General features: G+C 31.8%; 1 protein-coding gene across 6 annotated transcripts; it reads right to left on the reverse strand.

The window, feature by feature from the left end:
• On the reverse strand, positions 1-27,373 carry LOC148613273 (ADP-ribosylation factor GTPase-activating protein 2-like). Of its 6 annotated transcripts, XM_088586587.1 has the most exons (15): positions 27,274-27,373; positions 23,868-24,059; positions 22,045-22,176; positions 21,252-21,426; positions 20,890-20,910; positions 18,972-19,093; positions 18,597-18,739; positions 17,252-17,380; positions 13,772-13,927; positions 13,100-13,270; positions 12,072-12,186; positions 10,601-10,807; positions 8,936-8,955; positions 6,460-6,492; positions 1-2,193 (listed from the first exon to the last, which is right to left on the reverse strand). In XM_088586587.1, the coding sequence occupies exons 1-13, from the start codon at positions 27,343-27,345 to the stop codon at positions 8,944-8,946; spliced, it is 1,647 nt and encodes a 548-aa protein (XP_088442713.1). In that variant the 5' UTR covers positions 27,346-27,373; the 3' UTR covers positions 1-2,193; positions 6,460-6,492; positions 8,936-8,943. The 6 variants fall into 6 exon arrangements, with proteins under 6 accessions (XP_088442713.1, XP_088442714.1, XP_088442712.1 ...); XM_088586588.1 differs by lacking the exon at positions 8,936-8,955; XM_088586586.1 differs by lacking the exon at positions 6,460-6,492.
• Between the last annotated feature and the right edge of the window lie 29 nt (positions 27,374-27,402).

Consider the following 27,402-nt stretch of genomic DNA (forward strand, 5'->3'; position numbering starts at 1 on the left):
CAAGTTTGACCATCTTTTTTATTTCAAATATTTCAGATATTGAAACAGATGTCTCCAAAGAAATAATCAATGTACATATTTCATAAATATGTTCAAAACCAAAACAAAAAAAACAAAACAAAAAATACCATACATTTTAATAAAACCATTTTAGTGCAAGCACCTACAAATAAATATTTTTTTTACTCATATATACCAAAAAATAAATTCAAAATTATCTTCTTTTTCTAATCAACTGTATTGTATTTTGTTCAGGGTTTATCAATGATTTTTAAACTTTGAATTTCTGACAAGTATATACATGTATGTATACAAATAATTTTAATTGTAACACAAAACAATGGAAGTAGATAGCAATACTAAAGCGGTAGACCTAGGGTAAGGGACACAACTCTTCTAAATCATTGGAATGTTTGTAGTCAGCATTTGACATCAATTTCATGTACGCATTCAAGTAACTTGGATTGATTTCAATCTGTTTCAAATGAAAGCTTGAAAGATTTTGATGAAATTGAATATGATACAAACATATAACTGATTTCAAGAATTATGTCCCTTACCCTAAGTCTGCCTCCTTTAAAAAGACTTATAATAGTGGTACTCGAACAATGCTAGAGGTTGTCTAGCAAGGTATTTTCTGACTTGGTGCCATCCCGAGAAAGTTGTAGAAGTAATAACAACAGGATTTTTCATGGTTTTTGTGGGTAGGCCAAACTACGAAACTTGGTTCCCAATGAAAATGAGAATCCCACTGATGTAAATACTGAAAACATCAAAACCATGAATTCACGTACTAGTGTTTTTTCTCTAAACCATGAAAATTGGTATCCACAAATTAAAGTACTTTCACAATACTTTAATCTTGCTGGATTTGAAGTTGTATTTGAGAATAATTACCATAAATGTATAGGTTTCTACCAAAAATAAATTGACATAATTCATGAAGCATAAATTAATTTGATGGTGTTTTTATGCACCACAGAAAAAAGTATGTTTACAGTCTGGGGTCATTCACAGCCAAATACACAGCAACATATGATAATCATATGTAATGAGCATATGATAGCTATATGGTTCAGTTTACATATGATTAATGCATGATTATCATATCATAATCATATTTTTTTCACAATCATATGTTTCCAAGCCAAAATTAACATATGAGAATCATGTAAGAATCATATGAACTGACCAGCATATGATTATCATATGTAGCACATTTGGATGTGTAGCTCTAGAAAATACTGAAGATAAGCAAAATCATTTAAATAAAAGTCACATTTATTCAACCTTTTCACATCCCCTGAATACATTTAATATCTTAGTTCAATGACATATGAAATATGAATAAAATGCTTAAAAATGCCAATGAAAAAAATCAAATAGAGTAGATACATCTTTAACAAAAAAAAAAAAATAAAATAAAAACATCCTAAACATTAAATAAAATGTATATACACCTTACAGTTACTATAACAGTGGACAAAGGACATTGTTTTGTGGATCATGAGTTCAGAATTTCAGTTAAGTAAATTCTTTATGTCTGGTTGTTGATTATGCAATTTTGACCGTAATGTTAATAATACAGTTCTAACTACTATGTTATATTGCAACTTAAAAATCGTAAAGCATTGAAAAAAAAAGTTACCCTAATTTCATTTAGGTTAGAGAAATGGATTGGGTAACACTTTTGAGACAGGACAGACCAGGCGAATTAAATCACACAGAAATTCATTTTAATCCTGCTTAAAAAAGCAGATTTTATATGGAATTAATTTCAGTTTATATACTTCCCTTCTGTTTCAAAATTCTATGTACTAAAACAAACAGAATATTAACACAAACCCCCCCCCCCCCAAAAAAAAAAAAAAAAACAATTTAAAGAAAAATTGTGGTCCAAAATTTGTTTGCTCTGTCCAGATTATAAAAAATCATGCAAAGTTCATTGAATGAAATCCACATTTGTTTCCCCTTTTCATATATAATCAGATCAACTCTATAATTATGATCGTGAATCAACCATGATTTCATTCAAAAGTATGCAGTCTGTTGTAAGTAAGGAGAGCATGTGAGCTGACAGGGTACTATTGTGTCTTCTTGTTGTAAATCAGAATACTAGCTCTTCATAGTTTTCATAGTTTCAAAGGTTTATAAATACTAATAGGCTGTTAACTGTCAATTTCCATATTTATCCTGCAAAGAGAAGAAAATAGTTAATAAAAAAATAGAAGGTTAAAATACTGCACAAATATAAAGGCATTGAAATAGGACTTTAAGGTTGTATCTACTACTAAGACATAGCATCATGATAATATATGTTTTGCACTCATTAGTTTAAAAGCAAACTTATTGTTAGTTAGCTAAGGATTACATTAGAAATGATTCAAGTTTAGTGTAAATTTTTGTAAGAATCAGGCCAAATGGGAAAAATCAAAAACATGCATGTCAAAACCTCACTGATCTAACAATATAGTTTCACTTGAGGATGCTTCCTTTATTTGAAAAGACCATTATTTGATCTCTTCATCACTGGCTTTGCTCAGAAATTTTTCAATAGAATGTGAGAAAAATGAATTTTTTTACAGAGTTATCTGCCCTTGAAATGTTCATTTACAGTGCATTTCAATGAAATTATAACTCAATTTAGTAAATTGATATGGAAAATATGTTTTTTTCCTTGATTCTGCAAATAGTCAAATCAAACTTTCAAAATGGTGGTTTCTTTTTCATACCATGTTTAACCCACTGCCTGATTCTTACAGAGACTGACACTTTAAAAAAACAAAAACAAGACAATTAACCCTACAAAACATGAACACACATGTACCAACAGAACACACAAATTAAAAACAATAATTTTAGGGAAGATGACTATAAAGTAAACTAGAAAAACTGGGTAATGCTCACTAACTTGATACCCCCACTCCCTATTTACTAACATGCACCTGTTGACCTACAAAATGATTTTGATCAAAGATGAGAAAGGAGGTGCACAATGGGAGTAAGCAATAAAGATTCTATGAAAATTTCATTAAATTCCATTCAGTGGAGTAAAAGGAGTAACACATAAGAGATGGGTACCCCTCTGCACAATATACAACAGTAACCCCTATCACTACACAACAATATATTTGATAGTCAACAGATTTATTTTCCAAGTTTTTTGTTCGCTTGAATGTCATAACACACTAACACACACATTTCAATGAAATCTGTCAATCAATCAATCAATATTACTGGTACTATCCCTTACCAAGTTGTTATAAAATACATGTAGACTAAGCATGACTTTAAAAAATACTTGACTAAGGACAGACTACAAGTAGCTCTACTAGGTAATATACAAGTCAAAATTCAAATAAATTTATCACCAATTTTTGTCTGTGTGATGTATTATGTCTATCAAATAGACATGATTTTATGTAACAATGTGATAAAAATATTAAAGCGCAAGATTTTTCAAATAAGGTTCAGTAATAAACAAACCCAAAGTGCCTGTTGAGATAGATGCTATTTTATATTGGTCCTGTAAAAATGAAAATGCTATGTAGTAATCTATTTTCATGATTGATAGTCCCTAAATACTGCACACAGGTATTACCTCCCTTTTACAGGGTTATCTTTTCTTTATAGAGGTGGATAAAACCATGCTTCTTTTGCCAAACCATTTTCTCTTAAGACTAGACTCTGTTGCCTACTGGCTGATAAATTTTAAAGAGCAAAAGGTGAGTTTTGTTGCATCATTCAATTCAAGATACATGTTCTGATAAAAGACAACTCCTGCAAAGGGTACGTAACCCTGAATCCTACAGTCATGAAATATTTATAATCTAAATATGATAATCTTACAACCCTTGCTTGATCATTTCTGTTTAAAGACGGCAGTCAATTAATATAAATTATTAATATTAATCATACCAGATTTAACACAAGAATAGAGCAAAGGTGTTTCAGACACAGACGTTTTGTAGATCATTCATAAAAGATTGTTCTTGAGACAAACAGGTAAGACTTGATACAACTAGATAAACTTTGAGCAATGCTCAATAACTTGTTACCCCCACTCCCACATTTGATAACATGCAACTTTTGAAACCATATTGATTTGGATTAAAAATCTAAAAAAAAGGAGGTGCACAATGGGAATATATAAAGATTCTGTGAAAGTTTCATTCAATTCTATTCTGTGGTATAGGAGGAGTAATGGATAAGAGATGAGTCCCCCTGGTGTAATGGAAAGAAGGAAAGATGGACAGAAGAACAGACTGACATCACTATCACTATATACCCCCACTTTGCAAGTAGAGGGTGTAAAAAATATTATATAAAAATGAGATGGTAGTTGCATATGTCAAGCAGTAACATATCTGTGCATATCATACTTAAGCCAAGTTCAAGCTGATATTTAGATCCTCATCCCCTTGAGTAGATTTCAATATATCACTTGTATTTCTATTTTAGAGTATATACAGCCTTGGTATTAAAGAATTACAAAGTTTTTTCATGCTGATTTCGCAAAAAGTCAAAAGAGTAAGATATGATGTCAAAATGCTATTTTTTGTTGTGACATCATTACTACTTTACTTACATCTTATTGTGAAATCAACCATTAATCATAACTATTACTTTCTTTTTGTTGATTCTAAATAAATTATAATTTATCTTAAATAACTGGGTAAATGGTTTACAAAGTCCTACAGCTGTACAATCAACACATATCAGAAGCAATGGAATTCCCTACTTATGGCATACTGAGTGCAGCCCTAATTCATACTTTTTTTCAGAGGTTATCTTTCCTTCATTAGCAGGTGTATTTTGTAGATCATTCAGAATTTTTTACAAATGTACTGAAAAGTTGGAGAAATTCCATTTATATGACAGAATTCTATGTTGAAAGGGAAAAAGACGATATATTTTTACTGCCTGACTGATTTTTTATCTTTCCTTTGAGATTTAGAATTAAAAAGCCTGTCAAATTCTTCAGTAAGAATTGAAAACACCTTCAACATTCTGATTCCTCTAATTTATTATAATTATAAACCCCAAAAATACATACCAGAAATTGAACAGAGCTGCTTTAGGGAAAGGTAACTCTTGAAAAATGGGAGACGACTCATGTTTATGAGACGTTAAATTCTTTTTCCGTCTCCTTTAATATTTGGAGAAGTGGATGAGAATCCGACCTTTACAAACTTGAATTGACTTAGTTACACTGTTAGGAAACTACATTGAAGATATGGAACAATCATGGAAGTCACATCCTCTAAGACTACTGAAAAAGCTATTCTGAAATAGACTCATTCAAACAACTTGCAGAAAGCTGATGATGCTACTCAAACATTTTACTTATATATATATATATATAAATAAATATATCCCTAGACCATTTTTCTTATCACATGATTTAAACAAGAGGCTCCCAGGAGCCTGAATCGCTCACCTGATTAAAGTTTTTTTCAAGGGCAATAAATTTGACAAGGAGCTGTCCAACAATTTTGACTCAAGAAGACTTTGATAGGACTATCATTAGGATCATTTCAACAATAGAAAGTTTCTTTCCCTTAGTTTTAAAGATAAAAACAAAACCTGTAATTTTTCATCTTTCAAGGGAAATAACTCTTACAGGAGTCACCTGACAACTTTGATCCCTGACGACTTTAGAAGGCCTTATAATAAGGGTCATTTCAGGTATAGAAATAATTCTGCTAAAACTAATGGTTTTGGAGATACTTGTGTAAAACTGTTGTCTGACCCCTTTGCTCTATTTTTAGTAACAACAGCCATGTTTTTCGACAGATCAAAAATCCGCACAACATTTCTATGCACAATACCCCAAGGAACATTCATACCAAGTTTGGCTCCAATCGGTCAGGCGGTGTCAGAGGAGAAGATTTTTGAAAGAAATAACATTCAAAATAGCAAAAAAAAAAAAAAATGTTAAAAAAGGGCAATAACTCTGACATGGCTTAACATATCAAAATGAAAATTTGACCACAGATAGATCTCATCATGCTGAACACTAGTACCCCAGTCAGAATTTGGCTTAACCTAACAGTTTTTGGAGATATATGCAAAAAACTACTGTCTGACCCCTATGTTCTATTTTTAGTAATGGCTGCCATGTTTTTCTATGGATCAAAAATCCCCATACCAGTCCTATGCACGATACCCCAAGAAATATTCGTACCAAGTTTGGTTCCAATTGGTCAAGTGGTGTCAGAGGAGAAGAGTTTTGAAAAATCGTTAATGACGATGACAACAACAGATGCCAAGTGATGGCAATAGCTCACATGGCTTTTGGCCAGGTCAGCTAAAAAAGTTGAAGGCTTGAGCTTTTTTAAATTTTTTTTCTTCTGGATATATCAAAGGGTTCCAATATGTAAATTTTCTGCAAATTTTGTGAAAGAGTCTACACATCTCACACACATACACACACACACTTGTACACACATAACACACCTATAATTCTTCTTCAACTAAGGACCTTTAGTTCTGAAATGATAACACATAAAGCATGCAATGATTTAATGACACACGCATTTATAAAAAAAAGACACACTTCACATGAAATATGAATTTAAGTAAATCTAGATTTAAAAGTGGCACTTAACTTTTTTTGTGGAGTATGTACCTGTGTTTCTATTTCACACAGGACAGTTGTAATTTACAATGCAAATTTTTTTTCTTAATTTCTAGTGAATAGGTCCCCATTGGAAAAAGACATAATCAGCCAGTACAATTACAGAATAATAATTATAATTGATAAAATGCTGTAGCAGACGACATATCCCGATAAAGGGTACCAGGAGATGAATACCCCTATGTTAATCTTGAACAACGGATAGCATAGAATTGTCCCTTTTAAAAATATTTTTCTGATTGGAACCACCTCCCCCCGTTTAAAAAAAAAAAAATATTTGAATCTACCCTTGAAAGTTTCACTGTATTCATAATCATTCATTCAGCTGGTTGTGTACACATACATGTAGAATATATTTTGATACATGTAGCTATGACAATGCTGAACAAGGAAATATTGAAAAGTAAAAATTATTTTCAGCTCTCCCCAATCCTATACTGGACCCAGACTAATGGTGGTCTTAATAACATCAAGTAGTGGTTACCTAGATAAAGATGGTAACTACATTTTGAAAGCTATTATAAACATATTTCACAGCTTTGCTACTGACATTGTTAAATACTGAAACAGCCCTTAACCAAATTTTCTGACAGCCAAAATGTCAGAAAGAAAAAAAAATGTAAATTTTACTTTTTATGGCTTAGTCTTTCTCTGTTCTAAAGCCTTTAAGCTAAATTATATATCCTAAAACTAGAATCTTATTTATTACAAGCAGAGTATAAGGTACATTGTATGCTTGTTAGTTTATTTCCCACAATGCAATTCTACTGTATGGATACAATAAATATGCATACTCATATAAAATAGCAAATATAAAGCCTCCCTTGTTGTCATATTTCTGAAAAATTTAGAAAACACAAGAGTGAAGCAGAAAGAGTGAACCAGGAGTATTAAGTAGCACTCCAGCTAAGAATCATGCAAAATAAGATTCATGGGTAAAAAGCCCACATATCTTTATTTTTGATATTTTTTTTAAACTGCGTAAGTAAACAGAAATTAAATTTGGTTTTTTGTATAACCCATGCTCATAGGAGACAAAAAATGTATAGAATGCAGTGTAGAATTCAAAATTAAGGGAGATAACTATGTAAATGTCACTAAAATACAATAGAACAACGACGGACACCAAGTGATGGCAATAGCTCAGATGGCCTTTAGCCAGGTGAGCTAAAAATATGTAGCCTTTTTTTTTGAGGTGTATCACATATTACAGAATTTGCATGATTCTTACAAAGGGTACTACTTAATAATTGAACTCAAGTTTCCAATGAAAATGAGTACTGCCTAATTGAATGTTATATACAAGTATCATAAAAAAAATCTCTAAAAATACCACTACATGTATCACAATAATATTATCATAAAAAATCTCTAAAATATAGCTCTATTCATTAATTTACATCAATAATTTTATAAGATCTACTTTAAGTTAATGGAAAATTTTAGGAAAACACAACTTCGACGTGTAAAGTGAACCAGGACTGTGGCTAGTCCCCACTCCCCCGACAAATAAAAGATTCTCGCAGTTTTTGCACAGCCCATTACAAACACCATGATGAGACATGAATGAGGCTAAATATAAAGTTTTATTTGTTTGATGGTGTCTCCCACCCAAAGAATATTTTGATAGATTATCATTTTACTTGAGAGATGTATAATTACTCAAATTATTTTAATAGTTTTTTTTTCTTTTAATTATTTTTGTAACTGTAAATTAAGAAATTACTGCTTAAGATTATACTTAGCTTTTTTGTAACTTTGGACTCTAAACTTTTCAATCATTATTATTATCACAATTGCAACTCAATCACAATTATATAACAATAAAAATACCTAAAACAAATTCTGAATTTACAAAATTTTTCTTCACTTAGTTAACAGAGTTTGTGATAACTGATATACCCTAGGTGGTCCTTGAAAAAAATCTTGTAAGTCTGTCAGCCCCATTGCAAATTTCACAAATATTGTTGGTCCTGAACAAGTAATGTGTCAATCAGGACCAAGAAAAACAACTGTTTTCACAAACTCTGTGTTTAGATTCTCATTGCTTTGGAATTCAAATCCCCATTAATTTTTTAAAGAACTAATTTCGCTTACTCTTAATTTACCCCATTTTAAAACAACTGAGTCGACAGCATCAAACAAAGAAATTTTTAGGTTGGCCTGACAAACAACCATGATGAATGAAAAACATTTAAATAGGTACCACAATGAAAGAAGCTTTAGCAAAACACCGCTGTTGTTTACATGCAAAGCTTGTTTTAAAATAATAGATAAGTGAATCATTTCACCTACGTAGAACACTAAGATTTTCTCTGAAAGAAAAACCAGTGAATCTATGTTATTACAAATTATTTAATACAAAATTATGCTTTTAAGTGTTCCCTACAGACAGTTTTGGATAATTGCAAGTACACTGCCCTTTTTGATGAGTTTCATAAGTGTCATGGACTTTTCTGCCAATTTCCCATAAATTAGAAGTTCATGCTTGCACGATGTGCCTAAAATTTGCTTTTAACTTGCTAGAGTGCCCTTTCCTGGCATGGAGTTGTCTTTTGGAAACCTGCAGGGACACTAATTTTGTTTGGTCCTTCTTGGCAGTTTTTACAAACAAATCAGATATTAAAGCAACTTTTAAAAGATCATTTTTTAAATTTATATTAAGGTTATAGCTCATCAAAATGAAGTGGCAAAGTTCCACACAATAAGATGGTTCTTCATACTTGGGTTATTGTGACTAGTTTGATGTCACAGAGTAAAATGTCATCTTATTATCATAACGTAACAAAAACAAATGATAACCAGTCAGATTAAATAACAAAAAAGTTTCTTAAGAAGGCGACTGTTTTTAAGTGTTTCAATTGTTTCTCATATTCTCCGAGCATGATTAAATATGTAAACCCCTTTATGACTATAGGGTCATGATAACAATTTTGCAAGGCTTCCAACCATTTCCTTATTTTTAAGAACCAATAGTCTTGAAATGAATAATATTTCCACTCTCTATGATAAACCTTAGATTTTGACATGCTCATCAAAGTTGAAGACTTAGATTTTACTATAGTGAATGGAGAATAATGCTATCCACTTCTATTTGCAGAACTTAAATGTATTGACCTAATTAAAAAGTCATAAATTCATGTTCATGCACTAAACCAGTAAAAGTGCAGTTCTATGGCATAGGTGCTGTAGTTACTTTGAAGTGTATGATAAAAGACAAGCATGACCTTTCTATAATTATTCAAAAATGTTAGCTGCATTTATTGTCCAAATTAAAAAAAAAGAAAGTAAAATTATAAATGGAGTATTTCCTTAAAAAACAGAAATTAAGGTTCATAATAATTAAGTACCTGTCCATATGAAATTCAGACATTGTTAATGGTAGAGGAGATTCATGGTGTAAAAAAAGACAACAACAAACTGTACTTTCTTTTTTTATCCTATGTATGCTATATTTTAATGAAATGATAGTAGCTTCTGTATTTAGATCTGTACTTTTGAGAAAAAAACATACATTCAACTCCAACCAAAATCAAGTAAATCAAGAATGATAACTCTAGCAAAGAGCTAATTTCAGACTCAATCTATTTAATTTTTTTCTCAAATGTGTAAGAACCAAAAGATAAACTAAGACTGTTTTTGTGTTTTGTAACCATTACTGAATGAGAAATAAAAGTGAATTCCATTGACATACATGAATTACCTCCTGTCTGATTTTCATAAAGACTGCTACTATCATGAAACTTACATAATAAAAGAGCTTAATAGAACTGTTATACCATTTTTGTCGACAAATTTCACAAACTAATGGTTAATAGCACATGAATAACACATAAATTATTTCTAACTTAAAAATGTACAAAGAAAGGTAACTCTTACATCCCCTGACAAATTATGTGGGCTGTAGTAACTCTATCTAATGTATACTAACAGAGAGAACATAGCTCTCCATCAACCTACCTGTAAAGAAGTCATTACACCACTAGCTATAGAGGATATTCTGCCTGCTACTTTAGTAACTCCTTGTCGTACACCGTCCTTTATTTCTTGTAAATCAGGTCCACTATTATAAGATCTATTTTTAGATGAATTGTCCCCACCAAACAAATCTGCACTAGATATACTACTGCTTCCTTCGAATTTTTGTAAGTTCTGTTTGGTTTCAAACTGAAAAAAATACATATCAATGCATAAATGTGATAATATTTAGCCATGGAAACAAAATGATCAGAGAGATATTTACTGTTTTATTTTGAAAACGTTCCCTGCAAACCTATATTTTATGTGCATTTTTCTTTGCTCACATTTTAATGTATATATACAGTTCAGTTTGTTTGTTGGGGTTTAACGTCAGAGCAGCAATATTTCAGTTATATTCAGACAATGAACATGAAATTGATGATAAAATGAACATGAAATGATAAAATGAAAAAGGGATGGGACACAAGGACAATGGGGTCGACAAATTTTGATTGCCACTGGAAGTAGAAAGAGGTGAGTAGGATCGGGCAATTTAGCCTCCTGTGGCGGAGCCCTATGGTTCCTACTCCGAGAGAATACCACAGTAAGGTTCTTTAACGTGCGAGGAACGTGGCATCTTTCCCAACATGGTGCACCACTGGTTTGCGGTCAGGTTTTCCATATTATAGCCTGACAACCCCAGCATGTAACACGCCAGGGGTACCCCATTCCACCACCTGGGGCACACATCTCAGTTGCTCTGTGGGCAAAGTGCCCTAGCCCCCGGCTAGGGTTCTGAGCACTATTTAGTCGCCTTTTACCACAAGCTTAGCACTGCTGAAGGCCTATTCTTTTAACATCCGGACCTGCATGGGGCTTTACAGTTCAGAAAAAAAAAGTTGAAAATTATGCATTCTGAGTTCAAAATTGGCTCATTCAAAGATTTATAAAACAAAAGGTATCTTTATTATGTAAAATAAGTTTTAAAAGACATCTATCTTAATCCTAGTAATTTTCATGGATTCTGTTAAATGAATATATTTATGGATATCAATTATCTGGAAAATAGTGTTTCTTGGTGTAAAAGAAATAATTTTGTGGGTTCCATTTTTCTAACTTATTAGTCCATTGCAAACACACCATATAGCAGGAAATTTTTGTAAGGTTCTAATTTTTGCTCTATTCCCGAGGTTTGGGAAATCACGAAAATAAAAGCCTGCACAATATAAATCCAGATATTTATCACATAAATTGTGAAAGAATTGTGAAAAACTGAATTTCCCTTTTCATAGAACAAATCACACAAAATTTGGCACACACCATAATTACCAATATAAATAGTAGTAAAAATTAGTCCAAATTGACATATATATTGTAAATGTATTTTTTTTCCCCTAAGAACACATGTTTAGTAGTTTTTACATTGAATTCATAAATATGAAAGCATTTATGTTTTACTATCAAACCGTACATCTGTATCTCTAGGTCCAAAGAACTGATCAGATGAAATTGACTTGGCATTTCCAAATTTTTTCTGTGCATCACCTGATGAGCTATAGTCATATGTTTTTCTGCTTCTACTGGGTCTAAAAAAAAAAAGAACCATTTATGTCAGTCATTATGAAAAACCTTCTGACTGACAGACGTGTCAGACTAATAATCAGTCAAGTCAGACAGACATTTTTGAATTTTTGACTGCTTATATATAGGAAAAAAGGTAAATTTTGGGTTTCAGATAGTCAAGTTGGAAAACTTCTTTGTAAAGACTGTAATGTATTATTTTTTATTTGCTTTAAAGTATTTGAATTTAAACAAGAGGCTCCCAGGAGCCTGACTCACTCACCTGGTTGAATTTTGCCCTTTCCTTTCCAAGGAGTTGTCTGACAACTTTTATCCCTGAAGACTTTTGTAGACTTATAAAAAGGATCATTACAGCTATTGAAAGAATTTTGCTAAACTTTCACTAACGGTTTTGTTGATATATGCGAAAAAAACTACTGTCTCACCCCTATGTTCTATATTTAGTAACTGTGTCCATGTTTTTCAACAGATCAAAAATCCCCACACTGGTTCTATGCAGGATACCTTAAGGAACATTCATACCAAGTTTGGTTCCAAATGGTCAAGTAGTGTCAGAGGAGAAGAGTTTTGAAAAATTGTTCATGATGAACGCCCAGTAATGGCAATAGCTCACATGGTCTTCGGACAGGTGAGCTTAAAAAGCTATCAGCTTATTTTCCCATTATTAAAAGTTCTGGCCCTAAGTGCTCCAAAAATTAAAAACAAAATGTATGAGAATATCACTGTTTGTGACATCATAAAATCTATTAACTCTGGTTGAAGTAATCATGGTTAAGAAATTTAGAATAACATATCTTTTTTTTTTCAGTTGTGTGGAAATGTGGACTGTTACCACAGTGGGAGAATGTATTGCGACGTTAATATAGAATTTACACTTACCAACTCCCACAAAAAACAGATTGCTAGTCATTAACTTACTTGTCATCCTCATTTTTGGAAGGAACAGTTTCTGTAAAGCTAGTTTTTTCACTGAATCGATCGATATCCCAGCTGCCAGATTTATTACTACTCCCCCAGCTGCTCTCTTTGTTTCCCCAACTACTCTCCTTAGATCCCCAACTGTTGTCATTGTCAAAGTAACTGTCTTTTCTGTAAAGTTATGAGTATTCAGAATTTTTGTTTGTCTTCAAGCATGAAATATGAGATGAAGAACAGTACACTTCATGAAATTAAAAAGTTTTAATGGCTATATAAAAGAATGATCAGTCAACCATTTACTGTCTTAGTAATTCATGTTGCATTTCCATTCCTATACTGGTTTTATTCAAGTTTACATTTTTATACCAAGAAAGATAACTCTGAAAAAAAAACTCTTCAGCTAGAAGTTAATTGTTAAATAAAGTGTAATCAGTTATGTTTGCAAACATATTGATGATTATTGTTTACATTTGTACCCAAAGAATCAATACACACCAGATGCCATAACCACAATGCAACACTGTAGTCATGCTTATAAAACTTCATTCATGTTTTATAACATAGAGTATCTATCTTTAGTAAATATACACCATAAGCAATATTTTCTAATATTTTTCCCACTTTATCTATTATTCTAATTAATAATCACTTGCTAGAATTTAAATTTCATACTTGTTTCCAGAATATCCCATATCGTCTAGTTCATCTTCAAAGAAGTTGCGTGATCGTGAAGGTCTTGTGTATTTGTCCAGACGGGAGCTTCTGTCATTATCTGGAGTTTCCTGGTTTATTGTCTGCATGTCCGTCATGGCTGAATGGCTGAAACCTCTGAAAAATTAACATTATAATTCAGAATTAATTTTTAATAGAATTAGTATTTAATGATATCAAATAATTAAAAAAATACATTTTTGGTGACTTTTATATTTGTTTTGATATTCTACATGTGTAAGAACGAGTGATTTGCAGCATAAATGGGTTAACACATTTGGTGATATTTTGACACTTAAGAAACTGTTCATGTAGAAACCATGCAGATCCTATGAAATGGATGTCACAGATCAGAACACAGTTCATACATTTAAGGAGGTACACTTGAAAATTGGGGTAACCTCCCATAGAAGCGATATTTTTCCACTCCTACCCACCCATAGAGGTGAAAACCCAAGTTTTATAGGCACCTACAGAAGCAAATAAAAATTTTTAAATATTTTTTAACAGTATCCCATGGTGATACATTACTTTTTTATATAATTCAGCTGTGAGACATTTCATACAGATAATAGCAAGATATAGCATGATTTCATGAATGCTTCATTTCATTTATAAATATTCTGTAGTTTTGCCTATCACTTGCATGTTGCACATATTGATGTATAGACTAGCACTTTTACTGCTTGCGTTCATTTACCTGTATATTAAAATTCATAAATATTCGTTAACAGTATTCCCATGATGATTCTTTAATTTTTTATAAATTTCAGCTGCATGTGACATACACGTATTTCATACAGATAATAGCAGGATATTGCATGATTTCATGAATGCTTCATTTCATTAACACATAATCAGTGTTCTAGCTAGGACTTCAAAATAGAGGGCGTGCAGGGAAGAGGGCACTTTAACATGTAGCATGTTTTTTCAACCATAAAGGAACATTGGTGTATTTGAAGTTTTTTTTTAAATTTATGTTTCCATTAAGTCAGAAATATCTTTATTTTTTTTGCTTTTCTTGTATGTATGTATTCTTATTAAATAATACAAGAATGATGTGTAGACAAAAATTAACATTACTTTGGTAAAATTTAAAGCAGTATACTATCACACCATAAAAGGAGATTAAGGGCAAGTGATTCTTAACATTTATGACATACTATGAGGCAAAATGTTGCACGAAATGTAAAACATATTCAATATTGCCCCAATTCAATTTCAAAATCATATTATTTTCTCCAACTAATGTAACTATAACTTTTGAAAAATTACCTGTACTGTTGACAATATAGAAAATTTTAAAAAGAATTGAACTGACAGAGATAGCTGACATATTGAATAAACAAACATATACAACAAGCAATTGTTTACATCCATGGTTCTACATAACATAGACATGTCAACTTGAAAATATTTTAAAAATTAATTGTACAAAAGAAAATAATTATTAACCAATGATTGGCTGTCCATGAAATGGTGATAGATCCAATCGGGATCCAATTTCTACTTGTAAATGATCATCATCTGACAACCCTGATCAGCTGCATGATCACCAATAATTACCTGAGGTATACCTGAGGGTTAATTACTACAGGATACTGCGCCCCTCCATTTTGCCTAGCTAAGACACGGATTAAAAAACATATATATTCACTGTTTTGCCTATTTCTTGCATGTTACATATATTCATGTATAGACTAGTGCTTTTACCTCATGTGCATTCATATATCCGTACATTAAAATCATTTCATATACCAACATTCATTTTTATGCACACGTATCCTCTTTTCAATGCATAGCTAAATCTTGATTTTTGTCTTGCCTAAGAGCAAATTTGAAGAAGGCAAGAATATAGGGATTACTTTTCTGGTATTCGCAATTGCAAGAGTATTTGTCCATAGCAAATTTTCAACAACCACTTTATATCACAGGTCAATGATATTTGGTATGTGAAGAGAAATAGAAGATAATGCAGAAGTTTTATTGATACACACTGTACAACAGTTACTGTACACGAAGCTGGTGTATTACCATTAACTATTTTGTATCTCATCTAACCAGTTAAAATTTCTGTGTGTATCCATATGATTGCCTTGATAGTTGTGTGAAGTTTCCTAAAATCCATTTGTTTTATTGGGGATCAATGATTTCAAGAAAACTTCTCTTCTTGTATACCTAGCACTTTCAGCTGGAAATCTGCTGTATTTAAGCACCACTCAAGTTTGCATGCACTCTGTGCAGGTGAGGAACAAGAGAGTATAAAGTAATATTGATGTTTATCCATATGGAAAATTCTGCTCATTTGCACACTGGGGGCTATCTTGTTTAAGGGTATGGAAATTTTGTCCATTGTTGTAGACTCTCTGACAATTTCTAAGATGAAGAACAGAAGTAAAAGCCCTGTTCTTTGATAATTTGGTGTTTTTGTCACCTACACATTCACTCCATAGCCCATACCCTTTCATTTTGAAGTTTTGGAATGAGTTATTCTTGATATCAATATGCAATGACTACATAGTGATTTAACAACTGTTCAAATTCAGTTTCAAAAGAAGTTTAATTGGGGAAGAGTTGCTTTGATGATAATTCAGACACACTGAATAGATAAAAGAAGATGTGATATGAGTCATTGAGTGCCAATGAGACAACTCTCCATTCCAGTCACAATTTATTTTTTAAATATAAACCATAATAATAAGACTAAGTACGATCTACAACACGGAGCATTGGATCACACCGAAAAGTAAGCTATATATTACTAGTGTAAACCTATCCAAATGGGAAAACCAATGGTCTAATCTACATAAAAATCGAGAGACAAGGGACACTTATGAACCACATTAACAAATGACGAAAGTTGACATCTTTTCTGATGTTCGGGCGTCTCAGGTTTTGAAACAAAATTTAGCTTGTGCCAAGCACTGTCAGATCTTCGTAGGACATCCTGTTAAATATTAGCAAGTTTATATCATGGTACTATGTAACTGTTATTTTTTTCTTAAAAGGTCGGGTGAATTAAAGTGCAATTTTATAGCCAATTTATTAAAGTTTTTATAATGCTGATTTTTATGTTTATGGTAATGACAACAGGGGAACTCTTGTTGGCACCTGAAAAAGTTTTCATTTCTTAAATCTATCACGGTGACACACTGTAAATCTAGAAATAATTATGTGCATTTATTATTGTCATTTTGTTGATTTTAAGAAAAATTATAATATTTTGTGATTTAGTGAAACTATCAACTGTTGAAACTATAAAATTAAAACTGTGAGTCCTAATACTGGGATAAAAACAATGTCACTTTAAAAAATTAATTCAAAAAGTAAATGGCCCAATTTGAAGTATATTTTTTTCTAGTTAAGTCATATGATGTATCATGTTCAAGTAACTGAAATTTCTGAATTTTGTAAAATCACATGAAAACACCTGATTATTACCTCTGTCCACCAAATCCCATACCAAGTCTTTCAAACTGTTCTGCTTTCTTTGGATCTGCACTTTTAAGTTTTTCTTCTTGTTTCTTTCGCTCCAAACTCATATCTTGGTAAGCAAGCCTCATAGTAGCCCTGCAGAATAAACATAACGTATACAGTTTTTAACTTGTACTTGTGTATGGCAAAAATCTGACAAAATCCAAAATCTTGTTGAAACCATTGACTGTTTCCAGAGATTTCACTTTATATTTTATATAACAGCTTGTCACCACTGACAACACAGTAAAATAAGATGAGAAACTACTGCTTGAAACAAATGATACATCTGCCACTGTCAAAGTAAAAATCAATGTTTTCATAACCAAAAATGTCATTAATAGGAAACCTTTATTATCTTCGATCAACATTTTTCTTACTTTTGCTGTGATGGCTAAAGCCAAAATAGCAACCATGTTAAGTTGATAAACAGGAATGTATTATTATTTGATTTCTGCTTACAGTTCTCACTTTTATGAAATCTTTTGCATGTGTATATTTCAATTACCCACATCAGGCCAAACCATGCCAAACCAGTTTGGTTGAAATTTGACCATGTGACCTAAATCAAAGTTACAAATTGTAGCCTGCCCGCTAGCCCTAGTCTGGTTATTTTTTGGCAGGGCTGGCTAGTTTTAGCAAAAATCTATACAGCTATATAGTAAATATATTGAAAAATTGTATCCAGGACTGGCTAGAGTTTGAGTGAGTTTCCGACCCTGCCTGAATTTTTAAAACAAGTAACATTTCCTCTTAAAAGTGAGTAAGAATACCAAACATATAATTCAAATGTAGCATTTATATAAAAAATTAGCATAATTACTATTTAACTCGGAAATTTGCAGAACAAAATTAGTGCAGTTTGTTTCATATTCTTGGAATAAAATTTAACAGTTAACAGTGGAACTTTACAAACTTATCTCTAGGAACTTAAGGTAAACTGAATTTATAGTATATACTATTTAAATTTTTGCAGTCTGTTGATAACCGCAAAATACCACAAAAAATAAGATTGCCATAAAAACTGTCTATTTATAGGATGACTGTTATATTTTTTTAGGAAATAACCTCAATCACGTGGTGCACACTAAATAACCTGCTCAAGTGTGCACCACAGGCATTGACGTTATTTCAAATAGTTCAAAAAATATAGCGGTCATTATAATTTACTTTTAGTATCAAAATTTAGGAATAAATCAGTAAAAAAGGAGCATGACTTCAAATTCACATTACAAAATTTGAACAATTTTTTTTTATTCAATCAGAAAACGTGTTACTTCTGAAATTAAATTATTATAAAATATTTGTTAACATTTGTTTTTCTTTCTCTTCTTGCGTCTTGGCTTCTTGGATAGCCTGGTTTTTGGCTAGCTCTTCTCTTTCTTTGTCTAACATCTGTGCTTTGTTTTCAAGTTCTTTGAAGTCTGTTTTGACTCTCTGGGCACCAAATCCCTTCTACAATAAAAAAAAATTGAGAAATAATTAAGATTTAAAATGATCGTCTGTACTTAAATGTAGAGAGTTATTTTGTATGTGGAAGAATTTACAATTATTGGAAAATATAAAAAAAATTTTCTCCAGTAAAAATTAAATTAAAAATACACTCCATTTGAGAAAAAAATCTTTAAAATTTTCCACCTTCCTAGGGGTTTCCAGATTGTTTAATGAGTTAATTGATTTAACTTACCGATTTCTTTGCCCCTCCTGTTTTCTTAGCTCCAATCAAGGTCTTTCTGGGTTCAGCATGAGCTGCTGCTTGCGTTGGTGACATACTAAGAGCATGGTCTACACTGGGTCCTTCATTGGGATCTGATAAGAATAAAACATTGGTTTTATTATTAATTAACACATCAAACAAATCAAAACAATTGAGCAAATAAGAAAATCCCTAGCCCCAAAAAACCAAAAGAGTTCAGGGTAAAGAAATAGTATATACATGTAGTAGCAGGGTTTGACACTAACCATAATCTGGTAGTCGTGTGCCTACCTAATTTGTGAGAGGACTACCATGGAATTTTAATTGGTGGTCCTTTGGGCTATCAAATTAATACTTAAAATTGTATTAATCCCAGTAAAGAAAGGACCACACAAAAAATTTTGACGACTACCTTAATTATCTATCAGATAGTCCTGTGGGCTACCTAGTGAGAAAAGTTAATGTCAAATCCTAGTAGCAGACTTTTCTTGATCTCACACTTCCAAGTTTAAGCTCTACTATAACTTCCAAACAGAAAATCATTTCCAACACCATTTTAAGTTATTGTATTTTGGAAATTATAATGCTACAGGTTTAACTAGAGGGCCATTGATAATACAATTCATTTTTTTTTTCTGTTTGTAGCAGGGGTTGAAAATTGTTTTGGGAAGACCAGAGCCCTGGACCTTTCCATCTTTTGTACACTATGCCCGAACAAAGTCCCAATTGTAAGATATATAAATGCAATATTGTTATCTGATATTCTTATGTATATTTCTATGTTTGCAGGGAAGAAGACCCAGTGTCAATTGATTCTGTCTCCGGGTCTGATGCCTTGTCATCAGCATTCCGTTTCTGCATTTTTTTTAACCGTGAAATTGAAATTGTAATTGAGCAATGATATTTTCCTCAAATTTTTTTCAGCAAAAGTTGATCGTTAACATTCCAGCATGTCAAATAATGTATCTGATCAAGTGCAGGTGTGATTCAGACTTGAGAATGACTAATCAATAGAATAAATTAGTGAATATCCATTCTAAAAATAAAGTTATAAGTATTTAAAGGTCAGGGAATAGATCGAGAAACATGGTCCAAATAATGACAACAAAATCTTTCAAAAAAGAGTTTTTATTTTTTTAGATTTGCCATGCCTGACAGACTTATTTCATTGAAAAACGGCAGTCTGAGGTTCAATCTTTTTAGTCCCGGGCGTCAGGTTTTAGGAATTTTCAACCCCTGTGTAGTGAGATTTTTGTAAAAAAAAAACATGTTTCCATTCTTTGACATAGGCATGAAAATAATTATTCAATGGTAGAGAAAAAGTGTTGAACATATAATTGAAATTTAAACAGAATATCCCTATCAGAGAGTGTAACAACCCACATTTAAACATTACATCAAATTTAAATAAAAAGTAAATTAAAATCAACTTTAAAAAATTATGTTTTTACTACAACATTTTTTTTTTCTTTTGACTTAAAAACACTCTAAAACATACCACTACATGACATTATCTTGGAAAAAAACAAAAATTTTCAGTAAATTTACAAATTATTTTAAAATAATTTACCTGAAAAGAGGAATGCACCTATATACATGTAAATCCCTGCTAATTTATAGATGTACAACCCTTGTAACCAAGAATAGACATTCCTGCATTCTAATAACCTTTATCCATTACCTCTACTTTTTTCAGATCATTTCTTAACAATTTTTTGCGGCTTTCAGTTTTTTAACCTCATAAAAGTTAGAATGAAATATTGAACTATTTTCACTCAAAATGCTTTTTAAAACACAGGAAACATTACTCTGGCCAGTTAAAAGAAATACATATGTAAAAGAAAAGCTATCAACAGTCTGGAAAACATTGTACACCAAGAAACAAGCAAAGGCCCAACTGATGTATTACCTTCATCTCCAGAATTAGCGTCTGGAATATTAGTAGTCAAAGTTTCAACAACCAAAATGAAAAACTTATAATTCAAATACACGTGAAAAAAATGAAACAAAACTGAAATTGTTATCTTGAAAATAGACTTCTAAATGTACACATACAGTGATACTGTTTCAGTTTATAATGTGACTTTGAGAACGTTCCATGAAATCAATCAACAAACTTTGATTTGACTTACAGAAGTAGGTGAGGAAATAAATACAGTAAGAAAAGCAGTTTTGCAATATGAATATATTGATAAAAGTCTTCACACTTGAAAGTTTTTAATCACACTATGCTTCCATACAAATATCATAAATGAGAAAATTAAAGGTTACCTATATTTTCTGTTTTGTTCAGACTACCATTCTTGATAGGTTGTGGTTCAGATGTATGAGTTAGTTTCTGACTTTCCTGTATATCTGATGCAAAATTATCATCAGTGTGGGCATCAAAGAAATCTATTTCCTTGTTGACTGGAGATGTAGGATCATGTGGACTGTCAATATGAAGCTAAAAATAGAAAACATATTTTATTAAGTACCAGCTCATATAAAATTTGAAACTGCCTATGGCAGAGGTGATTCAGAGTGTAGAAAACCCTATAAAACCTGCTAATGCATTAAAATAAACTGTCAAGAACTATGTTTTTATTATTAATCTCAAGAGATTTTCGAGACCTCTGTGTAAAAAATAAACCAAACAAATCTCCAAGTGCTAGTTTAAAATTTAACACCTAAAACACTTAGTGTACCCAAATCAATTTTTTCTTCAATATCTTAGATTCAACTGAAAAGACCTCTATACCCTTATTTTCTAGTATCACAGCAGTAATTAGCCCTACACTGAAAAATACATTACATTTAAGGAGGTAGACCTAGGATAAGGGACATAACTCTTGAAATCAGTGATATGTTTGTATCATATTAAATTTCACCAAAGCCTATCAAGCTTACATCTGAAACAGAACGAAATCAATGCAAGTTACTTTGATGCTCATATGAGATTGATGTGAAATGCTGAATACAAAACATTCCAATGTAAGAGTTGTGTCCCTTACCCAAGGTCTACTTCCTTAAAAATAGGTTTATCAGGAAAAATGTTTAAAGTTTCAGTAACTACAATTCTAACCTTTGTACCATGAAGTTTCATCGCCTGGGTTGCCATGGAATGGAGCTTGCCCTTGTACAATTCAGCAGCTCTGCTATGATACTTCTGTTGAGCATCAGTTGATGTGCATCCATGCTGTCGGAAAAAATGTGTCTGGAAAAGAATTTAATTATGATAGCTTTCATCACACTTAGTTACTACACCTAAACACACCTTTTATAAACCAAGCTGACAGAATGGCTGACAATTTCAAGTTGATGAGGGTTATTCTCCTAGGATTTATTACCATACAGATTGACTAGACAGTTCCAGTGTTTAAGAAATCTAAGGTCAAGAAATCCAAGGTTATTTATATGGATTATATAGCAGAAAATTTTGGTTCTTTGAATTGTGTTCAAGAAATCCCACATGTTTGAGCCTTCTGAGTTCAAGCAAGTGAAGTTAAACTGTATGTACCAGGGGTCAAGCTGGGCTTCGCAAATGTTGCAATTAGCGATTTTTCATTTTATCTGGTGACAAAAATAGCCAGTTGGAGATTTTCTTGGCGCCGAGGTTTTGTATATTAAAACTGACAGGAAGTTTATCGGCAACGGATATTCTCTCTAATTTTGTGTTGACATCCGGTCAGAGTTAATTGACTATGACCAATTCATGACTGAAGGCAATTAATGGTAATTAGACCAGGCGACTGTAACTGACAATATCCTCATAGGAGGTGTCAATCAAATGTAAATGTATTATTGAGCCAATCAAAACTCTCATCATCTGGTCAAAGGTAAACACAATTAAGGCCATGTGCATGTGGCTACACACAAGTTTCACACCCCTGTTTAACCATGTAATACATTCAGAAACAGACTTACGTAATAACAGAATGAATTAAATCCAATTAACAATGATTATCCCATCAGGAAAAGTCTAAATACTTCGAATTGAATGAATTGGTAAAAGAAAATGGACAATATTTGTTTACACTTTTGCCATGTGACTTTTTTGGCGGGAAAATCAGTAAACAAATAGAATGGGGATTCCCAAAATCTAGTTAAGGAAATGCTATTCAGATATCAAGTTAATTAAACTGGGACACAGTTAATGGTCCATGGTACAAAATGTAGTTTGACAGAAATTTTATCACTTGAAAAAAGAATCAAGTTTGTTTAAAAAAAAATATATTGTATTATATAAATTAGACGATAAAGGACAAAGGTGAACATGTTTAAAAATCATTGACTATATGAGAATAGTAATAAAAAGTCTTTGATAGAAGTAAAATACCTGTTTCTGGAGTAGTACTTTATTATTTTATGCATATGAAAGTGACAGACTAGAGATAAAGACCTGCTTTAATAATTCATCTTGGGTACATGTATGTCATGAATGGAGAGGTTATTTTGATGAATTGACAAAGATAATTCATCAGTGGACTTACACTTTTTTTTTTTTGGCACCCTTTGGCTCTTATATCTGAAAACTGGTGACAAAAAATTGCAGCTGGCGATTTTCTGGCGACAGGATTTTGGAAGCCAGAGCAGCCCCTGATGTACATGTACATTGTATATTGCGATACATAGGCAATATCATTGCACTGACTTAAGAACTTCAGTCATGGATATTATTTATAAAAAAGAAAGATTCTAGCAATAATTTTAAAGCAGTTTTAAGCCTAACCACTTTTATCAAAATATACATCAGTTACTTGTTAATTGAATGAAGCATTTCAAGTAATGTCTACTGTGATTTCAAACATTGATACTGTTGTAAAAAAATCATGTACATGTAGTTTTTGGAATACTGCTAAACCATGAAGACTAGACACAATGAATAACTCTCGATTTAAAACTTACAGCATTTGCATTTCCACCAACTTGCATTGCTCTTAGCTGGATCCATGTCCAACTGGTATCTAGCTGTGTAGATCTGATGAATGTAATGTGAACACCTAGAGATCTGTGGACTGCAGAACAATCAATGCAGAGGAAAACACCATATGTTACACTAGCCCATGTTGGGTTGTTACTGCCACAATCAAAACATTGCTACAATATTAATTGGGATTCATGAATATATTATTGCTAGTAGTTCAATGTTGTACAAAACCAATCAACAAATAGAAAAATAGGGACATGTAATAACTGGAGACCAGGGATTGAATTTCAGAATTTTTCCCACTAGCTAAATTTAGCAAGTACTGAAAATTTACACTTGCTAAATTTAAGTTATTTTGGGTTATTTCTGGACTTCATATATAAAGTTGTATATATTGCCACTAGCAAATTTTAGCAAGTGGAAATAATTTCTACTAGCAAAATTGAATTTCAACTTGCATTTAGCAAGTATTTTCCCTTAAATTTGATCACTGGAGACAAGACACCCCACTCTGACAAATACTGCAGTGGTAAATCGCCTAACTTACATAATGCTACAAAACTGACCAGAATTAGTATTCTAAAGTGCTACATGTACTTCCTCATTAAAAGCCAAATTTCCATTCATGCACATCTCTTGCCAAAATGTCAAAAGCTCTAACTTTACAAGTTAACTTAACCGGTATAAATACCCTTGGTGGAATGTACCAGAATGTTAGTCAGCAACATGCTGCAGCATCCACTCCATTCACATCTGGCCTGAGTTAAAATTTTGACCATAACTAATTTACGACTAAACCCTACTCACAACTCATTTAAAAAGTTATTCCTTCAAATAATTTTCATTGGACATGTCAATCAAATGTAAATATATCATTGAGCCATTCAAAACTAATATCATTAGGTCGAAGGTAAACACAGTCATGGCTATGTTCCCTAGATAACTCTTTCCTCAATCAAAACAACTGTTAACTAGGAAGTGTGGGTAATGTTTTCGTTCCACAAGTTTCTCTCAAATTTTAGCCATCTTTGAATTGCTTATGAAATTGACCAGGGAACCAGATTTAACAAATGGCAACTTCTGAGTCTGAGACGTAACATTTATATTAGTAATATTACAGAAAGTTCAATGCTAACCAATCATTTTGTCTTCTAATGTAAACTTCCTGTTCTAATACAAGTAAAAAATACACATAGAACACATGTGTATGGTATTTGAGAGGTACATTTTGATCTAGTATTAAGATAAAAATGAAGATTCTATGGCACTTATCTGCAGCATAAGGTTGTGTAGTAATATATAATTGTGCAAATCATACGCGAATGTGAAGTACCGAAATTACAAGTGCAAGAAGACGACTAAGTCAACTTAAAAGTCAGATTATTTCTTAAGATAAATTTAACATAAGACCACAAAGTGCAAAGATAAACATGTTTTAAAATGAGGGACTATATGAATGTAGAAATATAAAGTCCTCGATAAAATATAACAAATATTTTTGGAACAAAGCGATTTTCTCCTTCATCAAATCAGTCCAAAAAGTATAATTTAAGAATTAGATAAGAAGAAACCTGGACAAGTCCCTTAACAACTGGACTGTAACCACTTATGAGTGAATACAAAATTCACAGGACATTCAAGATGTCTGGTAAAAATTACCTTGGTCTGTTAAATAATTTGAATCTTTTAATTACACATAGGTACATGAGAAAAATGTGAAAATTTGAGATTGAGTATCAATATGATATATCTGGTTTGCACCTTCGTTAGCGAGCTTAAACATTGCATCATGGCAACTCTATTTCTGTGCAATATTAGAAATTATTGTAAATGTGATTGAGAACCAAACCATAAAATCAGAAAAAATTCCCTAGCTTCGGTGATTAAAAACAAATTGAATTGTAGCTTTATCCAAGACAGGGATAACCAAAACAGTCAACAGTATGATGGTACACAAATGTTAAAAAAAATTATGTTATTAATCTTACAAAGGATTCCTTATGAATGCTAGACTAATTGGCCAAAAGTAATTTTGCACCATGATAATTTGGAGAGTGTATTAGAACATTTCAAACTGTATATCAGGAAGATTTTAACCACATTGGAAAGTAATTAGAATAATTACAGAGGGCTGACAAAATGAAAGGTGGTATGAATTTGTTTCCTTTGAAGCTTTTCAGGTTTAATCTCTCTCATATTATGTAAGGTTAATTATCCAAATAAAAAAAGGGAGTTGCTTGGTCTGAGGAAACTTGGAAGTTGGACTAATAAGAGGAAGGCATATATGGCTTAAGTGTAAGAGAAGCATTGAGTGATATATCATGGAAAGAATGTAAAATATCAATAAGTGTCACCAATAACTATCTTAAAAACTAAAATGTATTCTTGAATATTTAAAAATCTAACTTAAAGAGCAAATGGGGATTTAAAGTAGTTTACATTATGAGAATGTCACATGTAATGAAATTCATCCCTTTCACTTTAAAATCAAAGTGTCAAAAAAATTATAGGTAATGATGAACAAATGCATTTGCAGTTCAAAACACATGTGCATGTACATGTGTGTGTATATATAGATTGTTTATTTCAATAAAAGTTTATATTTTTAATGATAATTTTATTCCAAAAATGATGAATAGTCAACATAAGCGTTCACTGCTGACTAAGTAGTGTTCAAGCATGTGCCTACAACTGATTGACATTTACAGTAAAACTTATTATTTGTCAAAAGAAATGCTGTGTTTGCTAATAGGCATGCAATGCCTACTCAATATCAGATTCCCTTTTATCAAATAAAATGGATTAAAAAGATATTCTACATATTTGTAATTTAAATGATTAAAAAGTTCCTGGTTCAGCAAAGAATGTCTTGTTTTACCACAAATGGAAGCAAGTTTTTTCGGTAATGTCTGACTAGTTCATATCAAATATGTCTTTGAAAGATTTTGTATAGCAGGTGTATTGACTACAATTCCAAGTTTAATAGATTGAAATGTAGCATTTGCTTTGATGAAAGTTTTTTAAGTAGTCAATGTGAAAAAAATGACAAATTTCTATTCAATAAAAGTGAGCTCTCGCTAAAAAAAAGTAGATTCTATTGCTCTATCTGTTGCTGGATCATGACTGGAGGAAAGAACATGCAAGTGGTATATTTTGTTGGATTGATAGAATATTTGTTATCAAGAGCAGATAAACAGCATTGGCAATAAAAACAACACTTCAATCAGTTACAATCCGTTACAATCAGTTACACGTTTGTAAAATCCAACGATCCAATGTAGCAGATGACAAAAAATATCACAACTTCACATAACGGCAATTTCCCTTTTAAAAGAAAATCCCAAACCATGATTTGAGAAATCACCAACTTTTCATTTATCTTACTTTGTTTGTGGGTACAGAGCGGAGACGTTTGAAAATTGCTTGGATATCTGACTTAGTCGGTTGATCTGCCATTTTCGGTGACGTTTATGATGAATCACATGACCTTAGTAGCATCCGGTTTACGTTCGA

Source organism: Perna viridis, chromosome 6, assembly GCF_037379345.1.
Source record: "Perna viridis isolate PV_CMFRI_1.1 ecotype Kerala chromosome 6, ASM3737934v1, whole genome shotgun sequence".
NCBI classification, from domain to species: Eukaryota; Metazoa; Mollusca; class Bivalvia; order Mytilida; family Mytilidae; genus Perna; species Perna viridis.